The sequence below is a fragment of the Rhinoderma darwinii genome, chromosome 2, assembly GCF_050947455.1.
Source record: "Rhinoderma darwinii isolate aRhiDar2 chromosome 2, aRhiDar2.hap1, whole genome shotgun sequence".
NCBI classification, from domain to species: Eukaryota; Metazoa; Chordata; class Amphibia; order Anura; family Rhinodermatidae; genus Rhinoderma; species Rhinoderma darwinii.
This window is the reverse complement of record NC_134688.1, coordinates 421319303-421340769: the sequence shown is the minus strand read 5'-3', so window position 1 is coordinate 421340769 and position 21467 is coordinate 421319303. Positions and strand designations below refer to the sequence as shown.

General features: G+C 45.3%; 2 protein-coding genes across 3 annotated transcripts in view; both read left to right on the top strand.

Moving 5' to 3' along the window:
- The first annotated feature begins 368 nt into the window (after positions 1-368).
- On the top strand, positions 369-13339 carry ALDOC (aldolase, fructose-bisphosphate C). Of its 2 annotated transcripts, none has more exons than XM_075854267.1 (9): positions 369-478; positions 4724-4845; positions 6633-6844; positions 7754-7808; positions 9322-9482; positions 9592-9675; positions 10452-10626; positions 11952-12151; positions 12481-13339. In XM_075854267.1, the coding sequence occupies exons 2-9, from the start codon at positions 4734-4736 to the stop codon at positions 12574-12576; spliced, it is 1095 nt and encodes a 364-aa protein (XP_075710382.1). In that variant the 5' UTR covers positions 369-478; positions 4724-4733; the 3' UTR covers positions 12577-13339. The 2 variants fall into 2 exon arrangements, with proteins under 2 accessions (XP_075710382.1, XP_075710383.1); XM_075854268.1 differs by lacking the exon at positions 369-478 and adding an exon at positions 898-920.
- A 7717-nt stretch (positions 13340-21056) lies between these two features.
- Positions 21057-21467, top strand: part of PIGS (phosphatidylinositol glycan anchor biosynthesis class S) — a 48369-nt gene continuing 47958 nt past the window's right edge. The window contains exons 1-2 of the mRNA XM_075854269.1: positions 21057-21168; positions 21249-21388. Coding sequence (XP_075710384.1) covers positions 21135-21168; positions 21249-21388 — 174 coding nt within the window. The 5' untranslated portion in view covers positions 21057-21134. The remainder of the gene's footprint in view (positions 21169-21248; positions 21389-21467) is intronic.

Sequence of the window (21467 nt, the reverse complement as noted above, 5' to 3'; positions counted from 1 at the left end):
GGAGAGACAGAAAAGCAGCAGTAACATGGACCATACATTAATAATATGCAACCTATCACTGTAGAATGTCATAATACAGATTTATAACATCACATGTATATCCCGTTAACTGCATAGAATTATTATTTTTTTTAAACATTCAATTTTTATTTTTATTGAAAAAAGGTATAACAAATTTTCCATATAAACGTATCATGCATAGAATTCTATAGTGGATACAGCAGCTCATTGATAAAGGGATATCTATATATAGCATTACAAGGGTAATAGAATACCCAAGTAGACTAGGAAATATCCAGCAGCGAGAACCGTGACGTCAGCAAGCTCCAGGGAAAAGATGACCGCGTGACGTCACTCCCAATCAGCACGGAGGGGCGTGGCCAGGAGCGGGTATTAGACCTCCGGAGTCACGTAGCTCTGCAGCAGAATCCTATCGTTACCGGAGACATCGGAGCTGCCATTATCGGCCCGGATACAGGTGAGGCGCGGCCTGGGGTCAGGAGGAATAGTGTGGGATGAGATGAAAGATCTAGCAGGGTAAATGGCTGCTGGTTGTACTCTCCATCTGCAGGTTGCTGTTTATATGTATGGCGTTCAGCTGCTGCCAGAAGTGGGTGTGGTCATCTCATCACCAGCTCTTGTAGTATAGATGTAGCAGAGCTGACTCCGTTATGGGGGCGGGCGCTGCATCGTTTGGGTATTATGATGAATGCAGTAGATTTATCTGCCGTCCTAACCACGGATGACACATTGAGCTGTGACTGTCAGGTCTGATTGCTATATGACAAACTCCGCTCTGCTACGTGTGAAGTGATGGCTGAACATGTATTCCTTGGGTTACTGTTGATCGCCAACCCCACAAGCAACACCATCATCTTGGTTTCTGGATGATGGGGGTTGTCATAATTCAAAGGAAGGAGGTAGGGAAAACCCCCATCCGCTGAGCACAGGGATGTCCTAAACTGGTGGTTATTTATTTATTTTTTGTCATTATTTAAATTTGTTTTTGAAGTCTATGGGGAAAAAAAACACGACACCGTATGTTGTAGTTTGTAAGAAAATGTCACTGATCACAATACGCAGTGTGCGGAGCGTTTTTTTATTTTGACTGAAATCTGCCGGTCCCCAAAAAAAGCTTTATAAAAATGCAGCAAAGCCCTGTGAGAATTTGGTTTCAGTATTTGCTGTGCTATATCTGGCTGGTTTCACAATGTTATATGGTTTAGCATCGGGAATTCACGGCTCCATGCAGGTGGGGACGCATTAATGGGGGGTGGGGAAGCCTGTTGGGACCCTGGATAAGTGTCATTGTGTGTGGGTGAGAGCAACATTGGGTAAGAAACCAATCTGCCCTCCAGAGATGAAGTGACTGCTGGGTGGGGACAGTTCTGCGGTGGGCAGCATGGTATTGTCATTGTGCAGCGACTGTCCAGATGCCATATGGATGTCTTCTTGAAATTGGTTACTAGGCCTCTTGTCAGGTCTCGGTTAATCCCATCCTCCATCTTCTCTCCTGCCTCTCGCTCCTCCTTGCCCTCATGACCAGAGCTTCTCTCTCGCAGCAGACTTGCAGTTCACCGGGTGTCTTCACGACTGTTCCTTGTGGTGCTTCGTTGCGGTGTATCCTGGAGAACAACCTGACAATGCAGCTGTGTACGTCGTGTCATTGACCTATAGACAGAAGTCTAGATTCATATTCGTAGAGGAAGGGCACTACAAGGTCATTGCATCATGGCGGGTGGAATAGATGACGTTACATCCCATCTGATTACAATGGTGTTGCTTTAATGATTTATACATTTATTTATTAACTTTCTTTGTATCTGATTTTTGTATGACCTTGTCTTCTCCCATTTCGATGCAAAATGGGATAGCGCTAAGCACGTCCAGTTCTCCAGGGATAAACTCTAACCGCAGGCCTCGTTTACGTGACCATATCCTACCTCCCAATGTTTTTATCCCAAGTAACATATTATGCCCCCCTCCAACCCCTCAACATCCACAAAACAGACTAGAATGGCCACTTTTATGCAACTCTTTGTAGGCCATCATCTTTGTGTGTGGAGCGCTTTCTAGAGATCTGGCATCAGAATAAAATGTGTGTAGATGGGCGTGGGGGGGATTGAAGAACTTCTTTACGCCAGTCTTCTGGTGTTAAAACCGCAAACAGCGGTGCATGCCATATTTGTGCAATCCTTTGCAACTTTTAGCTGGTTTCTGCCGCTCACATCGCGGTGTGTGGGTTTGATTTAAAAAAAAAAAAAAAGTGACGGGGTCAGCGAGGGGGATGTTGCTGCTGGTGGCTCGACAGATTTTCTATAGTTTTTGCCAGAAGCTGGCGTAATTCTATGTCCACTTGTATCTAAAAGATTTTGCTTTCTGGCACAAAATGCAACAAACTTGTTATGAGGCACGAGCCTCTTGATAAATTTGTCACGTTTTACTCCTGCAGGCCTCAGATTAAAGCCGTATTCACACAAACGTGGAAATCAGCTGTGTCTTTAACGGCCGTCACACTGCTCCATGAAAATCTATGTTCTCCTATGGGACTATTCACACGGCCATTGTTGTAGCGGACCGTGTGAATGGCCCGTGAAAACATAGGACCTGTTCTAATCTTGTCTGTTTTCACAGATCCCTCAATAGGCTCAAGTCTGAGGGATCCCTTAGAACGGGTCCCACGCGGATGCAAATCGGTCATGAAAAATGGCTGTTTTTCACGGACTACTTGACACACGTTTGTGTGCATATAACCTAAGACTGGTGTATAAATCTGCCCCTAGGTCACTGACCACTAGCCTAACTCAAATAAAAATAAGTTTCTGTAATACAGATATAAATACGGTTAAAGCCTGCTTCTTAGGGGGGATTCACACGAGCGTTTATTCGGTCCGTGCGGGCCGCGTGGTTTTCACGCGGCACGCATGGACCAATACAAGTCTATGGGGCAGTACAGACAGTCCGTGCTTTTTGCGCAGCGTTTGTCTGCTGCGCAAAAAGCGCGACAGGTTCAATAACTCTGCGTTTTTCGCGCATCACGCACCCATTGAAGTCAATGGGTGCGTGAAAATCACGCGCACCACACGGAAGCACTTCCGTGGGACGAGCGTGATTCGCGCAACAGCAGTGAAAAGGATGAATGAAAACAGAAAAGCACCACGTGCTTTTCTGTTTCCGAACATCCAAACGGAGTGTCTTTGCGATGAGCGAAGCCGGACAAGCGTACCGAACTTCACCGGGTTCGGCCAAACTCGTTTTGGCCGATCCCGGCAAAAAAATTATCGGTACGTCAGGAGATAGTCACTGTCCATGGTGCTGAAAGAGTTAAACTGTTTCAGCACCATGGACCGTGACTTCCGATCCCAAAATACATGAACCTGTAGGAAAAAAAACGAAGTTCTGACTTACCGCTAACTCCCGGCTTCTTCCTCCAGTCTGACCTCCCGGGATGACAATTAAGTCCAAGTGACAGCTCCAGCCAATCACAGGCTGCAGCGGTCACATGGACTGGCGCGTCATCCAGGGAGGTGTGGCCCGATGTCAAGAGAGGTGCGTCACCAAGGACGCGTCACCAAGGCAACGGCCGGGAAGTTCTCGGTAAGTACGAACTTTTTCTTTGTTTTCTACAGGTTTTGCGATATTGTGTTCGGCATTCACAGTCGAGGGTTCTGAAAGAGTTAGCTCTTTCAGCACCTTGGACAGTGACGGCCGTCGACTAGCCTCATCTCTATGATGGCGGCTGCGCGAAAATCACGCAGCCGCGCATCAGACACGGATGACACACGCAGCTGTCAAATGGTTTTTGCGCGCGCATAAACACAACGCTCGTGTGAATCTGCCCTTAGAATGCCTGTACACCTGGTGGTAGTGTCGCGTTGCAAAAGACTACGTTTTTATGGCCATGCGATTTTATTTTAATTTTTTTTTATTTTTTTTTTTTGCTGGTGAAATATTTTAATAACCTGTTGTACTTGGCAAAACAAATGCCCAGAAACCGCATTGAAAAACCATGCAAAATTTGTGGTAAAACAATGAGGCGCACAACCGCCAGGCGTATAGGTACCTATAGGGAATAGAGACCAGAGCTCGTTGTTACTAAGAGTCAGCGTTGTGGGACTTTCTTTTCCTAGCGGTTGTTGCTTCATCACGTCTGAGGAGACACGTTTTCCACTGAGCGCTGCCTTCCTCCAGTTGCCATGGCAGCCTTGTCTCTGTCAGCCATATTAATTAGTCAGCTGATGAGCTAAGCTTGCATTTCCCAGGGACACCGTATTGCCATATACCTCACCACACCGGCACTGTACCCCGTCTCCTGGGGATCACTGAATATATGTTTTGCACTGACCTTCCTTTTATGTCTAATTTCACTCACCCTCAACTTCATGAATCATTAAACCCACGATGCCTGTTTGGATGCCCAGCTGCTGTTCCTAGGAGACCCTATGAGGATCCTGAAGACTTCCCTGGCATGTTGTCAGAGGTTTATAGGGCTGTAATCTGTTTACCACTCGCCGAGACTGCAATCCTTGGACGGTTAAAGCATATTAAGTTTGATTAAGGGAAAGCCGTTTCACGGTGCCTGTGTCAACCCAGAAGATGAAAGGGTTAATACATGGACTGTGCAAGGCCAGCTAGAAAAACGAAAGTGTTAGCAATGGAGAAAATATATCAAATTTTAGTTTTGTGTATTTTAAATGCAGCTTTAACCCTGTCTATCCCGCAGAACCTACAAAATGACCCACCAATACCCAGCACTCAGCTCGGAGCAGAAGAAGGAGTTGTCAGACATTGCACAACAGATTGTTACTAAAGGGAAGGGTATCCTCGCTGCAGATGAATCTGTGGGTAAGTGACATTGAAAATACTGTGGGTTTGGATGCGAAGAAGATCATGACACCCCCTTGTATGTTCATACTGATTTAGGTTAATACTGATTCAGCACTAATGTATGTTCTCATAACCTTCCGAATCTTGACAGCATAGAGTCTCGTAATGGCAATTTATTTCACGTTGGTTCCAACCTAGGGCGTGTATGCCATATAGGCATCTGCTATTGGTAAGGATGGAGCAGGTAAGCTTCGCCTACACCCCCTACCTTACAGCGTAGACCTGCATCATGCTTTCACTATCTACATGCCACACAGTAATGGCAAAAAAGGGACTAGGCCCAATGACACGCTGATCTCCTCCAAAGGAAGGGAATGCATATTTTTTATTTATATAGTGCCAACATATTTCACAGCACTTTACAATTGGGGAAGTATCAAGTTTATTTAGCAAATAACAATAAGGGTATGTGCGCACACACTAATTACGTCCGTAATTGACGGACGTATTTCGGCCGCAAGTCCCGGACCGAACACAGTGTAGGGAGCCGGGCTCCTAGAATCATACTTCTGTACGATGCTAGGAGTCCCTGCCTCTCCGTGGAACTACTGTCCCGTACTGAAAACATGATTACAGTACGGGACAGTTGTCCTGCAGCGAGGCAGGGACTCCTAGCATCGTACATAAGTATGATGCTAGGAGCCCGGCTCCCTGCACTGTGTTCGGTCCGGGACTTGCGGCCGAAATACGTCCGTCAATTACGGACGTAATTAGTGTGTGTGCACATACCCTAAGACAAAGGAGATTGGTCACTGCCCATAAGAGCTTACAAGGAATGACCCAATAGGTACATGGTGCTCATTATGTTCAGGGAACCAGCACCTTGTGTTGGCAAGTGGAATATAAATAGGGCTGCATGAACCAGTCACCCAGCTGGTATCTGAGCCAACACGTGATGTTACAAGGGGAGGTAGACCTCTTTTGACCAGGTTAGGTCGTGTATGGGCCATTGACTGTGGTTATTTAACTAGGCGTCCTTTAAGAAATAAGTTTTGAAGGTTCACATAACACTGGGGATGTTAGCGGCATGTCTAATGATCCGGGGCAGTGCATTCCACAGAATGGGTGCAGCACGGGAGAAGTCCTGCAGACAGGCAAGAGAAGATGTAATAAGGGAGGATGTGAGTCACCAAACATGTGCTCTTCTCTCAACCAATGACCTAAGATGAGTGGAAATGTATGGTGATGCGGCTTTGTAGACTAGTAGAAGAGCTTAGGATTTAATTCTTCATGAAACCAGTGTAATGAGCGACAGAGCAGAGGCGTTCGTGTAAACTATATCTGGAGAGACAACCCTGGAAAATGGTTTGAAGTCGACCCAGTCTTGTAATTGGGATGCCAATTACTGGGAAGTTGCAGTAGTCTAGATGAGAAATGATTCGGACCTTAGCACTCTCTATGGATGTGACATCGTAATGGTGTGAGGGGGACCCTATAATCATCCATGATTAGATTCTGTTAATGTATTAATGCTACTATAAAGGATTCACAAGCTAACTTATGCCACTAGCCTAAGGGTACATTCAAATGCCTCCCACCGGTCCCACTTTTTTTTTCTTTTTTGTGGTATTATCCTAAAGAGGTGGGGCTTAGGCAAATGAGCCACAAAATGGGTGTTTACAGAAGTTTGAATGTTCCTGAATTATTTTGAGACTTAAAAATGTCTGAATGGAGATACAAATGTTCGGAGGTACATTGTTGGGTTTTTTGTTTTTTTTTCTTCTGTATAAATCTTAATCTTGCAGGGAGCATGGCCAAGCGTTTGACTGGTATTGGAGTAGAGAACACCGAAGAAAACAGGCGTCTTTACCGTCAGATCCTCTTTCAAGGTGATGAACGTATGCAGAAATGCATTGGAGGTGTCATCTTCTTCCATGAGACTATGTACCAGGAAGGAGACTGTGGTACCAACTTTGTGAAGATGATTAAGGATAAAGGTATTCTTGTAGGAATCAAGGTGAGGCCATGTCAAGGTAATTTTTACATTCCCAGGCACTCCATTCCAGTGTTGTGGAAAAAAACAATAGGGGTTCCATGAAAATTGACAAAAACAGAAACCGTGCCACTCTTGTCTGGTATTGGGGCACCTCTCCATTCACTTGAACAGACCTTATTTTCTAATCCCATACAACTCCTTTAAAGAAGCGCTCTGGCAAAATCCTCCACCTTTGAAAATGTGTCAGCTGTAGGGACTGGAGGTTAGTCTTTCAAAGCGAACTTGAGACCGACATCGAGGCTCTCAGGATTCAGGGAGTTAGCGGGAACCACCACGTGACAACGATGGTCAGGAATGGAGCAGATCAGGGGTGCAGCTAAAGGCTTATGGGCCCTGGTACAAGAATTCCCCCTGGTATACGTGGAAACACATTCTAAACAAAAACCATGAAGCTAGTGAGAACAGAGCCTTAATAGCAAATATCGTTTTGGATTTATTTACATTACATGCTGTTCAACAGTAAAGTTTCTACATCACGTCTTCGCTACTTGAATTTAACACCAGCTGCGTTCATAAACCGTCTTAAAAGCTGGCAGTTCATGTGGCAATTAATTGTTGAAAAATAAAAAGCTCCAATTAAGTAAAACTTTCCCATGTCCTGGGATGAATGCTGCTCCTATTGTGTTGGGAGGACTCTGGAATTTGAAGGTCAAGTAAAGCAGAGGTCATCTGTTCTTCCACGTGTTTAGTCTATTATTAGAGCCATGGATTGCAGAAAATTGGATAACCCAGAAACCGTGCTATCGGCTGCAGTCCAGGGATTATGCCAAGGCATCTGCTGAGTCCCTAGTGCGAATATTAATAATTCATTCAATTGTCTAATTATTCGGGGCTCACAAATATTGCTGAGTAATGTTCTTTTTATGACAGGTTGATAAAGGGGTGGTCCCTCTTGCTGGTACTGATGGAGAAACCACTACTCAAGGTCAGTGATCTTTTTGATGGCCAAAGGGACAACGTAAGGGTATGTTCACACACACTATTTACGGACGTAATTTGGGCGTTTTTGCCCCGAATTACGTACAAAATAGCGGCTCCAAAGCGTCGGCAAACATCTGCCCATTCATTAGAATGGGTCTTACGATGTGCTGTGCAGACGGTCATTTTTTTTACGCCCCGCTGTCAAAAGGCGGGGCGTAAAAGACGCCCGCATCAAAGAAGTGCATGTCACTTCTTCAGACTTAAATGGAGCCGGTTTCCATTGACTCCATGGAAAAACAGCTCCATTTACGTCCGTAATGGACGCAGCGAAATAGCGCCTCAACATGCCATGACGGCTGAAATTACGGTGCTGTTTTCTCCTGATAACAGCCCTGTAATTTCAGCCGTTACGGACGCTGCCGTGTGAACATACCCTTAGGGGTGCACAGTAAGTTTTTCACAAGGCTACGTGTAGGGGCCAATGACCAGATCTTGTGACTGAAAAATCTGTAGTGGCAAATGTAATGCTTTTCCCACAGTGCAGATTTTAAACGTCTTTTAATCCAAAATCAGAAGTGGAACCTAAACTGAAGAAGGAAGGCCTTATAGGTCTGCGGTCCTGGATCCAATTCTGGTTTTCAAAATCTGCACAAGGCCTAGTAGTTCACATAAGTAAACTGCCGAAAGCGATCAATAGCGACTAGCGCATAATGTCCTATTGTGCTCAGAATACATCTTGCGGGATGTAAGATTGGAAATACTTATTACTCAGCATGAGGAATAATCTAGTTTATTTCTCCTCAGTCATTATCCACTGACACACTTCAAGGTGTTTTGTTTTTTTTAAAATATACTGAATATAATACTTTCAAACATGAGAATATATTGTCATCTTCTGCTGACATAATAGAATGCAGGGCTTTATGGAATTTTCTTCTAAGACCACATCCATGACTACGGTTTCAGTCACACACAGTAGATTTTGTTGCAGAAATTTCTGCGCTCGAAAATCTGTTCTTTTCATCTGAATTGAACTTGCAGAAACAACCCAGTTGCAGAAATTTCTGCAGCAGAATTTGCCGTGACTGCACCCTAAGGCCCAGTTCAAAATCAGTGCCAAAAACTACTGTGTGAAGTGTCGGGAACTGTACACTTGCAGAAAAAGTGTCATACCCCATCTTGGAGTGGTATCCGCCTCTGACTTTCCATTGAAATCAATTGGAGGTGTGTGAGAAAATGCACCGTTCATGTGGAGTGATTTTTGACGTGTGTTTTCGATTTGCTAAAATAAAAATGTAAAACGCTTGCATTTCAAAATCTGCCTCAAATCTTGACTGGTTTGAGGCATCTTTTATCTTGTTTGTTTGTTTTTTTTCTGCCTGGCAAAAAAAATGCTGTGTGCACATACCCTGAATGGGCAAATGCTGCTGTTTTATACATTCCTAGTGTAGACCCCTTCCATTGTAATGTTGATCTGTGTTTATATTCGCTTCTGCTGATCTGCTGCTGTCTTCTAGGTTTGGATGGCTTGGCAGAGCGCTGTGCTCAGTACAAGAAAGATGGTGCTGACTTTGCAAAATGGAGAAGCGTGCTAAAGATCAGCGAGCACACCCCCTCCTCCTTGGCTATTATGGAGAATGCCAATGTACTTGCTCGCTATGCCAGCATCTGCCAGCAGGTAAATGTATTACACAAATAACCCAATCTGTGGCATAGATTACAGAGAACGGTATTATGTGTACACTGGATATACCTGTATATGAAGATAATCTGTATTCTCCCTGCAGAATGGCATTGTTCCAATTGTGGAGCCTGAAATTCTTCCTGATGGGGACCATGACCTAAAACGCTGCCAGTATATCACTGAAAAGGTGAGCACTTGGACATCGGATTTATCAGGCTACAAGCGGCACTGTGGGTCCGAGTCACTATCTACTAGTGACCATTCAAGTAGTGTAAAATATCAAATGTTGTAGGCTTTCATCTAAAAGGGGCAGTTATCGTGTGTGTAGTGATATGTGTGCCCCCCCCCCCCCCCCCATTATTTCCAATTCCACCAAAGGACAGAAATTTATAAATTCCAGGCTGCTGGTTAATCTGTGACCTTAAGGGCTCATTGAGACAAGCGTGTAACTCGTCCGTGTGACGGCCATTAAAACTACGGCCATCGTACGAACACGTGTATTTCAATGGGGCCGTTCACATGGCCGTTGTTTCAACAGAGCGTTTGAAAGGTCTGTGGCAAAGTAGGACATGTTCTATTTTCTTGTGTTTTCACGCATCCCTACATAGACTCAAGTCTATGAGGGATCCGTGATAACTCTGCCCGCACAGTTGCACCTCGGATGTGAAAAACATCCGTACGTAAATTGACCCGCAGGGTAATTTTTATAGCCACGGCATGTCAATTTATTTTGCGTATCATCAACATAGACTTCACTCTCCAATGAGAGGGGTAAAAGCTGCAGAACAAATGTGCATGTCTAACATGCGTATTTTGCTGTGAAAACCCCACCAATTCCACCTGTGTATTTGTCCCATGTGGGCGTACCCTAAACTGGTTTGTAGGATTGGATTTAGTCTTTTTGTTCTCAATTCTAAGATGGTGTCTGTGTGCTTACTAGTTTGACTCTTCTGTCCGGTCTAGGTTCTGGCTGCCGTGTACAAGGCTCTTAGTGATCATCATGTTTACTTGGAGGGAACACTGCTGAAACCCAACATGGTAACTGCAGGCCATGCTTGCCCAAAGAAATATGCTGCTGAGGAGATTGCCATGGCCACCGTAACTGCCCTCCGCCGCACTGTACCACCTGCAGTCCCAGGTAAAACCTCCCTTCTATACGCCACCCCCCCATCAAAAAAAAAAGTTTGACTGACAGTCATATCTGCTGCATCTGTATAATCTGCTATATTAGCTATTTTCAGCAGAACCTTCAAGCGTACGTGCCTTTTCAGAATAAGCTGTCGTGTGTACATGAGGAACAACACAACCTGACCATTATGACTTGTAGTCTGCATTATTTAGCAGTTTTCCCCTCTGCAGGCTCTCTAATTCTCGTTGTCTGAGCTAGTAGGCGGAGCCTAACTGCTATTGCGTCTTCTATACTCTGCACAAATAAGAAAGGAGATGAGAATCCTGCTATCTCAATAGCTAACATTTATTCATTGCAGCAACCTGGAGATTATACAGCAGTAAAGAGCAGTGTAGCTGAGAATAACACTAAGGCCGGATTCACACCAGCGTGTGCGTTTTGCGCACACAAAAAATGTGGTGTTTTGCGTGTACAAAAGGCACTTGGCAGCTCCGTGTGTCATCACCATATGATGCGCGGCTGCGTGCTTTTCGCGCAGCCGCCATCATTTTGACACTCCGTTTGGATGTTTGTAAACAAAAGCACGTGGTGCTTTTCTGTTTTCATTCATCCTTTTCACTGCTGTTGCGCGAATCACGCTCGTCTCACGGAAGTGCTTCCGTGTGGTGCGCGTGATTTTCACGCACCCATTGACTTCAATGGGTGCATGATGCCCAAAATACGCACAAAGAACGGACATGTCGTGAGTTTTATGCAGCAGACTCACGCTGTGTAAAAATCACGGAACTGTCTGCACGGCCCCATAGACTAATATAGGTCCGTGCGACGCGTGTGAAAATCACGCGCGTTGCACGGACGTATTTAACATTTGTCTGAATAAGCCCTTACAAGCAGCCTATGTCTCCTCTCCTCTCTGATCCTGCTCTTCCTTCCCTCTCCATAGACTTCTATAGGCAGCATGTCTGGGTCTCCTCTGTCTGCTTCTGCTCTGCCCCCTCCCCTTTCCATAGACTTTTATGTGCAGGTAGTAGGTACACACCCACACGTCCTGTAGTCAGTCTAATCTGTAACTAGATACTGATTGTGCTCGACTTCAGGAGGGCAGCATATTACAGGAAGGGAGACCTCTAGTGGCAGTAACTTCACACAGAATTTGCATGGATAAAACTGCAAGGTTGTAAATTACGAAGTTGATATTAGGTATACTATTAGTGTCCCTTTAGGGGTATATTCAGAAGTGACAATTTGTTGCAGACCTTTTTGCAACTATTTTTATATGATTCATATTTTTTAATTTTATATATAATATATAATTTTTTTTGTTCCCTTGCCAGGGGTTACCTTCCTGTCTGGTGGACAAAGTGAGGAGGAAGCCACCATTAACCTAAATGCAATGAACAACTGCCCCCTAGCAAGACCCTGGGCTCTCACTTTCTCCTATGGACGGGCCCTTCAGGCCTCTGCTTTGAACGCTTGGCGAGGAAAGAAAGCAAATGAAACCGCAGCTGCTGAAGAGTTCTTGAAACGGGCAGAGGTAGGGTCTTTTACCCACGTAGTCTAAACATTTCGCACTGATCATTCCTCTTGGCTTATATTCTCTGTGATATAGACCTGGGGTCACATTGTGTTAGGTGTCTAGAGCATGGACCCCAAAACTGGCTGCTATAATACATATAGAAGACGTTTTCACTTATTTCTGAGTTTATTAACACGCTGCAGAAATCCATGCACATGCTGACAAACCTTCATGTGAATTTTTCAGTATCCCAACCCTCTGCAGCGTGTGAAGATACGCTAAAAGGTGCTTAACCCCTGAATATAACATGTATAATGTGAGCTGACTTTTTTTTTTTTTTTTTTTAGGCCAATGGGCTTGCAGCTCGTGGAAAGTATGAGCAAAGTGGAGATGGCTCCGGGGCAGCTGGCCAGTCCTTGTATGTTGCCAATCACGCCTATTGAGCTTGGAGGTGTGAGGAGCACTGACCTACAGAACAACTTCACGCTGCTTCCCTATCCCACAAGCAGCAGCCACGTGGACACACCTTGCAGCCAAAGCTTGGAATAACCACAGCCATTTCCCACCTAGTTTCTCGTATGTTCACTGCCAGTTTAAGCACTTTGCAGCCTGTGCTGTGATGGGGCTAGATCTTGGGTGCAAGGATGGGATTTAACTCCTATCTTGCACTGTAACTCACTTGGTTGCGTAGAATATTTTCCTACTAGATCTTATTTTTGAGGCCTAATAAGAGTGATTTAGAAAAATAGAATGTAAAGTTGACACTGGTCATATATATGATTATGTTCTACAAAGTCTCCTGCTGGACAGTTGAAGGAAACCTTGTTCACATGAACAGTTGGATGACTAGTTGTATTGGTTTATTACACTGTCACTTGCATAATATCTGACCCTACCCAACAGTCTGTAGTATTGCCTTGGAAAGACATTCAGTGATCCATGACTTTCCCACCCGGCACTGTTCTGTGAAAGGTCTTGCACTTTGTGGTACTTCTTTAGATTGCTTGGTTGTGTGTTACCTATTCCACTGAAAACTGATTTACCTCTCAACCCATAACTTGAATGGAAATGGAAGAGCAGAAACCCCCTAACCAGTCAGGATAGCTAACTGAATCCTGTGCATTGTGAAAATAGTGTTGTCTTTATCTGTATGCAACTGATGTACCAAATAGTCAAAGAAATAAACTATAGTGACTTCAAGGAAAACGTCTGGTCATTACATTAATCTATACGCATGAGTTGTGCTATTTGTCTCTTCCCACATAGAATGATGTAGAAAATTGAATTCTCTGCATGAAGTCTTTGGTCCCGCAAGGGCTTTGCAAATGCGACGTGACACCCGAAAACCAATCCAGCAAACTTGAGCTCCAAAAGCCAAATAGCGCTCCTTCACTTCTGAGCCCCGCTGTGTGTCCAAACAGCCGTTTTATGACCACATGTGGGGTATTGCCGTAATCGGGAGAAACTTATTTACAAATTTTGGGGTACTAGATAAATTCCTTGAGGTGTGTAGTTTGCCAAATGGCGTCTCTTTGGGAGCGTTTCTACTATTTTGGCCCCACAAGACTTCTTCAATCCTGACATGGTGCCTAAAATATATCCTTTTATATATGTACATTTCCCCTCTGCCTTTAATTCCTGTGAAACACCTAAAGGATTAAGAAACTTTCTAAATGCTGTATTGAATACTTTGAGGGGTGCAGTTTTTAAAATTGGGTGACTTATGGAGGTTTCTAATATATAAGTCCCTCAAAGCCACTTCAGTACTGAACTGGTACCTGTAAAAATTGCTTTTAGAAATTTCCTTAAGGGGGGATTCACACGAGCGTGTATTCGGTCCGTGCGGGCCGCGTGGTTTTCACGCGGCACGCATGGACCAATACAAGTCTATGGGGCAGTACAGACAGTCCGTGCTTTTTGCGCAGCGTTTGTCTGCTGCGCAAAAAGCGCGACAGGTTCAATAACTCTGCGTATTTCGCGCATCACGCACCCATTGAAGTCAATGGGTGCGTGAAAATCACGCGCACCACACGGAAGCACTTCCGTGGGACGAGCGTGATTCGCGCAACAGCAGTGAAAAGGATGAATGAAAACCGAAAAGCACCACGTGCTTTTCTGTTTCCGAACATCCAAACGGAGTGTCTTTGCGATGAGCGAAGCCGGACAAGCGTACCGAACTTCACCGGGTTCGGCCAAACTCGTTTTGGCCGATCCCGGCAAAAAAATTATCGGTACGCGACGTCAGGAGATAGTCACTGTCCATGGTGCTGAAAGAGTTAAACTGTTTCAGCACCATGGACAGTGACTTGCGATCCCAAAATACATTAACCTGTAAAAAAACCCGAAGTTCTAACTTACCGATTACTCCTGTCTCCTTCCTGCAGTCCGACCTCCCGGGATGACACTTCAGTTCAAGTGACAGCTCCAGCCAATCACAGGCCAAGCACAGGCTGCAGCCAATCACAGGCTGCAGCGGTCACTTGGACTGCTGCGTCATCCAGGGAGGTGGGGCCCGATGTCAAGAGAGGCGCGTCACCAAGGACGCGTCACCAAGGCAACGGCCGGGAAGTTCTCGGTAAGTAGGAACTTTATCTTTTTTTTTTTACAGGTTTTTCGCTGTTGTGTTCGGCATTCACTGTCGAGGGTGCTGAAAGATTTAGCTCTTTCAGCACCTTGGACAGTGACGGGCGTTGACAAGCCTCATCTCTATGATGCCGGCTGCGCGAAAATCACGCAGCCGCGCATCAGACACGCATGACACACGCAGCTGTCAAATGGTTTTTGCGCTCGCAAAACGCTGCGTTGTTTGCGCGCGCAAAAACGCAACGTTCGTGTGAATCTGCCCTAAAGGTGAGAAATTTCTGCTAAAGTTCTAAGCCTTGTAACGTCCTATAAAAGGATGTTCAAAAAAATTATGCAAACATAAAGTAGACATATGGAAAATGTTAGTAACTATTTTGTGTTATTGCTATCTGTTTTACAAGCAGATACATTTAAATTTAGAAAAATGCAAATTTTCTCAAGTTTGATGTTTTTCACAAACAAACTGAACTTATTGATCAACATTTTTTCCACTAACAAAGTACAGTATGTCATGAGAAAACAACTGAAATGCTTTTACCTATCCAAGCGATTTGAGATTATCACCAGAGTGCCACACGTCAGATTTGAAAAAAATCTGCTGCATCCACAAGGCCAAAGCAGGCTCAGTCCTGAAGGGGTTAAAGACCCTCCCCCCCCCCCCCCCCCCCCATGAAATTTTTTATTGCTGTGCCTGTTTTGTAATGGGCATCTCGTGCATGTAAATTTTTATTTTCTCACCGAGCGTCTGTTGTAATCCACAGCCTCCCGTTCGGCTTCCTTGTTCAGTCACGTGACCGGTAAACTGACCTTCCGATTCACACAGCATCTTGTGTGGACCGAAAGCCAGTTTCTCTATGTAAGGCTAGATTCAGAGTGTTTCCGTTTTGCGTCCTCAAATTGTACACTGTTTTTCATGCGTTGCAGTTCCGTATGCCATCAGCATTCGGATGTGCGGTCTGGTTTTTCACGCACCCATTGACGTCAATGGGTGCGTGATCTGCAAAAAAACGCACAAGAATAGGACATGCAGTGAGTTTTACGCAACGGAAGCACGCTGCATGAAAAAAACCATGTCTGAATGGCCCCATTGAATTGCATAAGTCCATGTGACGGCCATTTTTTTATTTTTTTTATTTTAACAGCGGTCACACTGATGTATTCAACGTTCGTTGTGAGTCTCATAGACTTAAAGAGGCTCTGTCACCAGATTTTGCAACCCCTATCTGCTATTGCAGCAGATAGGCGCTGCAATGTAGATTACAGTAACGTTTTTATTTTAAAAAAACGAGCATTTTTGGCCAAGTTATGACCATTTTTGTAGTTATGCAAATGAGGCTTGCAAAAGTCCAAGTGGGTGTGTTTAAAAGTACAAGTCCAAGTGGGCGTGTATTATGTGCGTACATCGGGGCGTTTTTAATACTTTTACTAGCTGGGCGCTCTGATGAGAAGTAACATCCTCTTCTCTTCAGAACGCCCAGCTTGTGACAGTGCAGATCTGTGACGTCACTCACAGGTCCTGCATCGTGACGGCCACATCGGCACCAGAGGCTACAGCTGATTCTGCAGCAGCATCAGCGTTTGCAGGTAAGTCGATCTTACCTGCAAACGCTGATGCTGCTGCAGAATCAACTGTAGCCTCTGCTGCCGATGTGGCCGTCACGATGCAGGACCTGTGAGTGACGTCACAGATCTGCACTGTCACAAGCTGGGCGTTCTGAAGAGAAGAGGATGTTACTTCTCTTCACAGCGCCCAGCTAGTAAAAGTATTAAAAACGCCCCGATGTACGCACCTAATACACGCCCACTTGGACTTGTACTTTTAAACACACCCACTTGGACTTTTGCAAGCCTCATTTGCATAATTACAAAAATGGTCATAACTTGGCCAAAAATGCTCGTTTTTTAAAAATAAAAACGTTACTGTAATCTACATTGCAGCGCCTATCTGCTGCAATAGCAGATAGGGGTTGCAAAATCTGGTGACAGAGCCTCTTTAAGGTATGTTCACATTCAAACGTCTCAAAATATGGAGCTGTTTTCAAGGGAAAACGGCTTCTGATTTTCAGACGTTTTTTTAAACCACTCGCGATTTTCGCTTTTTTTTTTTTTTTTTACGGCCGTTTTTGGAGCTTATTTTCGATAATCCATTAAACTGCTCCAAAAACGTCCCAAGAAGTGACCTGCACTTTTTCGCAGCAGTGTTTTTTTTTTTGTTTTTTTTTTACCCGTAAAAAGATGCCGTGAAAAAACACCCTGTCTGAATAGAACGCCATTTTCTCACTGAAATCAATGGGCAGATGTTTGGAGGCGTCGTTCCGATTTTTTTATTTATGCGTTTACGGCCCGAAAAACTGCAAAAAATAGGCCGTGTGGAACCCGTGGTTTAAAGGGTAGATGCTCGGTGAGAAAATCCATGTAATTGGCATTCGCAAGATGCCCATTGCAAACAAACAGGCACAGCAATAACCCTTTTCATGGGAGTTCTTCTTTAAGGACCTTTTACACAGGACAATGATTGGGTAGGTGTTTGTACAATTATCACTGCCCTGTGTAAACGGTGCACCAATCAGCGGTCAAACTAGCAAATGTGCCCAGAAAAAATGGCCGCTTGACTGCAGCAGACCTCCCGGTGTAAACCAGGGACGTCCTGTTGTCAAGATACAATCCTTCATCCCTATACATTCTGATCGTTACTCAGTTTGAATGGAGCGAACGAGTGTCGATCTGCGACAGTTTAACGGGCAGAATATCTGTCCATGTAAAAGAGCCTTTAGTTTCTTATTTATAGTCTTTTAACTGGAGGGCTTGTGATTATGCACAGCACCCAAATCTATATCAAGTCCAGAGTCAAGACAGCTATGTACCAGGAAATTTTAGAGCACTTCGAGCTACCCTCTGCTGACAAGCTTTATGGAGATGTGGATTTCATTTTCAAGCAGGACTTGGCACCTGCCCACACTGCCAAGAGTACCAATACCAGCAACCTGGGCGTCCATAATACCTCAGCAGTGCCACAGGCTGATCACCTCCATGCCACGCCGCATTGATGCAGTAATTCATGCAAAAGAAGCCCGACCAAGTATTGAGGGCAGATACTGGACATACTTTTCAGTAGGCCTACATTTCGGTATTAAAAACCATTTTTGAAATTGGGCCTACATAATCTAATTTTCTGAGACACTAAATGTTGGGTTTTCTTTAACGGTTAGGCACAATACTCACTATTAAAAGAAAATCTGGAAATAGATCACTCTGTGTGTAATCATTCTACTGTACAATTATTTTTTTTTGTTTGTGGGGCATGGTCTACAAGGAGGAGTTGGGGGGCTGTATGGCACTATCTACAAAGGGGAGGTGGGGGCTCTGTCTACAAGGGGGAGGTGGGCCTGTATGGTACAATCTAGAGGGGGGCTGTATGGCACAATCTACAGGGACCACTATCTACAAGGCGGGGCTTGTGTGGCACCCAGGAGAGGGGGGCATTATACTGTGGGGGCCACTAAGGGGACATTATAATGTGTGTGGGGTACTAAAGGGGGCATTATAAAGGGCTTTATACTATGGGGGGTATTATACTTTTTTATGGGGCATTTTTTTTTATGATGGGGTGGAGCGCCAAAAGAAAATTTTGCACGGGGTGCCATCTATCCTAAGGCCGGCCCTGATTCTAGATCATGCCCCCATAACAGCAGTCAACGTGCCTCCATCATACCGTCAAAGTACTGAAAAGGACAACCGGTTCGTAGCACCCATAGTGGCTGCTAGCGGCGCCACTAGACATGGGGGGGCCGTCTCAACGGGTGGCACGGGTGTCCTCATTCCCGTTAGCGCTGCTAGCAGTGGTTATAGCTGCTACAGTGGTAGTTACGCCACTGAGCAGAGAAGGAGCGCCCGGGCGGAAAGACAGCTAGAGTCGCCGGGCCGGGCGCGTCACAAATAAAAGCAGGGGAAAGGAGCCAGCACAGCGCCCCCTTCCACCTGCTGGAGTGATGTGCCCTGTGCGATGGCAGAGGTCGCACACCCCAAAGGCTGGCTCTGCCTTTGTCGGTTGGGTTTGCATAGAAAATTAGGCAAGTATGCTATAGGGGCAGCCTGGCTTCCCTTTTATCTTCTGTCTGGGGAAACCGCCTCATTCACATGAACGTATTTTTTCCCTCCCGTAAATACTGGCGTAAATACGGGTCCTTGGTCACAAGTATTCGACCCGTATTGCACCAGTATTTACGGATCCGTGCCAGTAAATATGGGTCCGGTGTCACCCGTATTCCACCCGTATTTACGAGCACGTTTTCATTGCAAAATTACACTGCAGTAATCGGCAGCCCTTCTCTCTATCAGTGCAGGATAGAGAGAAGGGACAGCCCTTTCCGTAGTAAAAGTAAAAGAAATTCATACTTACCCGGTCGTTGTCTTGGTGACGCGTTCCTCTTTCGACATCCAGCCCGACCTCTCTGGATAACGCGGCAGTCCATGAGACTACTGCAGCCTGTGATTGGCCTGTGATTGGCTGCAGCGGTCACATGGGCTGAAACGTCATCCCAGGAGGCCGGACTGGAGGAAGAAGCAGGGAGTTCTGGGTAAGTATGAACGTCTATTTTTTTTTTACACGTTGATCTATATTGTGATCGGTAGTCACTGTCCAGGGTGCAGAAACAGTTACTGACGATCGTTTAACTCTTTCAGCTCCCTGGACAGTGACTATCCCCTGACTATGCCTAGCAACGCTCCCGTAATTACGGGTGCACACACGTAGTCACCCGTAATTACGGGAGCCCCATAGACTTCTATGGGCCTGCCCGTGCCGTTATTATGGCCCGAAATAGGACATGTTCTATATTTTTCAACGGCACGGGCACCTTCGCGTAAGCATACGGGGAGGTACCCGTGGCCAATAGAAGTCGATGGGCCCGTAAAAACGTGCCGTAATTACTGGCGTTTTTACGTTCATGTGCATGGGGCCGTACTACAGATTGGAATTTTAATCCATTTGATCCTGAGCAGTGGCAAATATGTGTCTGATCATCTACCTTCACCTATTAAGGGCTCATGCGCACGACCGCAGTGTACATTCATTTCAATGAGCCTGGACCGCAAAATACTGCCGTAATAAGACATGTCCTATCTTTTTGCGGTCCCGACTCCCGGGCAATGCACGGACCGTAGAAACCACGGTTGTGTGTATGAGCCCATAGAAATGAATGGGACCGCAATTCACTCGCAGATTTGCGGGTGAATTGCGGCCGCAAAAACACGCTTGTGTGCAAGGGGCCTTAGGGTGTATTGACATGGTGCATTTTTGTTGCATTTTTGCAACGCGGGCAAAAACCACACTGCAAAACCACATGTGTTTTTACTGCGTTTCCGTGTCACTTTTGTGTAAAGGGGGCGTGGCTTCTGAAGAGTGCAGGGCCACAGCGGCCCAACAAATGTATTATAATCTTGTAGTAATATTGGGCATCTAAATAAACAAACAATAATACTCTCCTCACCACTCCTCATCTACCCTCCGGATCCCCAGTAAGACACAGCTCAAACAACGTACTGACGCTGGCAGCATCGGGACGTTATATGCGACACAGCGTTGATGATGTTGAGTGCTGCGTCGCATATAAGTCCCTGGCGCTGCTCGGCGTTAGAACCTTGTATAAGTCGCAGTATGCTGAGGGAAACTGGAGGGGAGAAGAGAAGAGGAGCGGTGAGGTGAGTGAGTTTATTTTAATTTTATTGTCAATGGGGGGATGGATGGCACACATTTATTTGGAGGTGTTCGCCTCTTAATAAATGTGTCACATCTTCCTCCAACTTGTCTTTTTATTAAGACTGGCGTATGAAACGCCAGTCTTAAAAAATCCACCCATAGAGTATGGCCGTGGATTTCTTGACTCGTGAAATGCGCCAGATTTAACACTTGCATGCGTCAGTTTTGTAGCGCAGAATACCGGTCTAATAGGTGGTATAAAGGGAACAGAATATAACATGTGCCAAGATGCGCCAAATTTATCAAACATTGTGCATGACATTGAAACATTTGGAGCATCCTCAGCCTAGCACCCCTAGCTTTAGGCTTAACAAATCTGCCCCTTCATTTGGACGCTCGGAATATGCATAGCAGCAAATTTTAATTTTGAACAACGTGCTTTTGCACAATGCTGTCATGGGAACTTTGATACATGCGACTTGCCGTACAGGTCCCTACAAACGCCCACAAGTGTTTCTTATCCGATAGAGAACGACCTGACTTTTCCCGTTGTGACGCCATTACGGAGCCATTTTACTTGGTCCTCCTTACTAACTCAAACAAGAATTGGGCTACATGAAAATGGCCACCTGCGCGAATCACTGCAGTAACCAATAAGTAAAGACATCTATGTGAATCCTGATTGGCTGTTGTCTGCTGGTTTGACAAGCAGGAGCAAACATGGCGGCTCCCATGTCTGCCTCGGCTGTAGTGGGTGAGTGACTATCATATTATATGGAAAATCGTTGACTGAATGAAGTATAATACCTGAACGATGTCTGCTCTGATCCACAGAGGCCTCCCGTGGGAAGCGTGCTGCGCTGTCCATAGCTCTGATTGTTGCAGTGGTTGGGCTGCCGCTGTGGTGGAAAACAACCGAGACTTACCGAGCCTCTCTGCCCTACTCCGACATCAGACAGCTGGGGCTTCTGAGGGTGAGCAGCTGCCTGCCAAATATATTTATATATAATATATATTACACACGCCCTATAGTATGTGGCCGAAACGAAACAT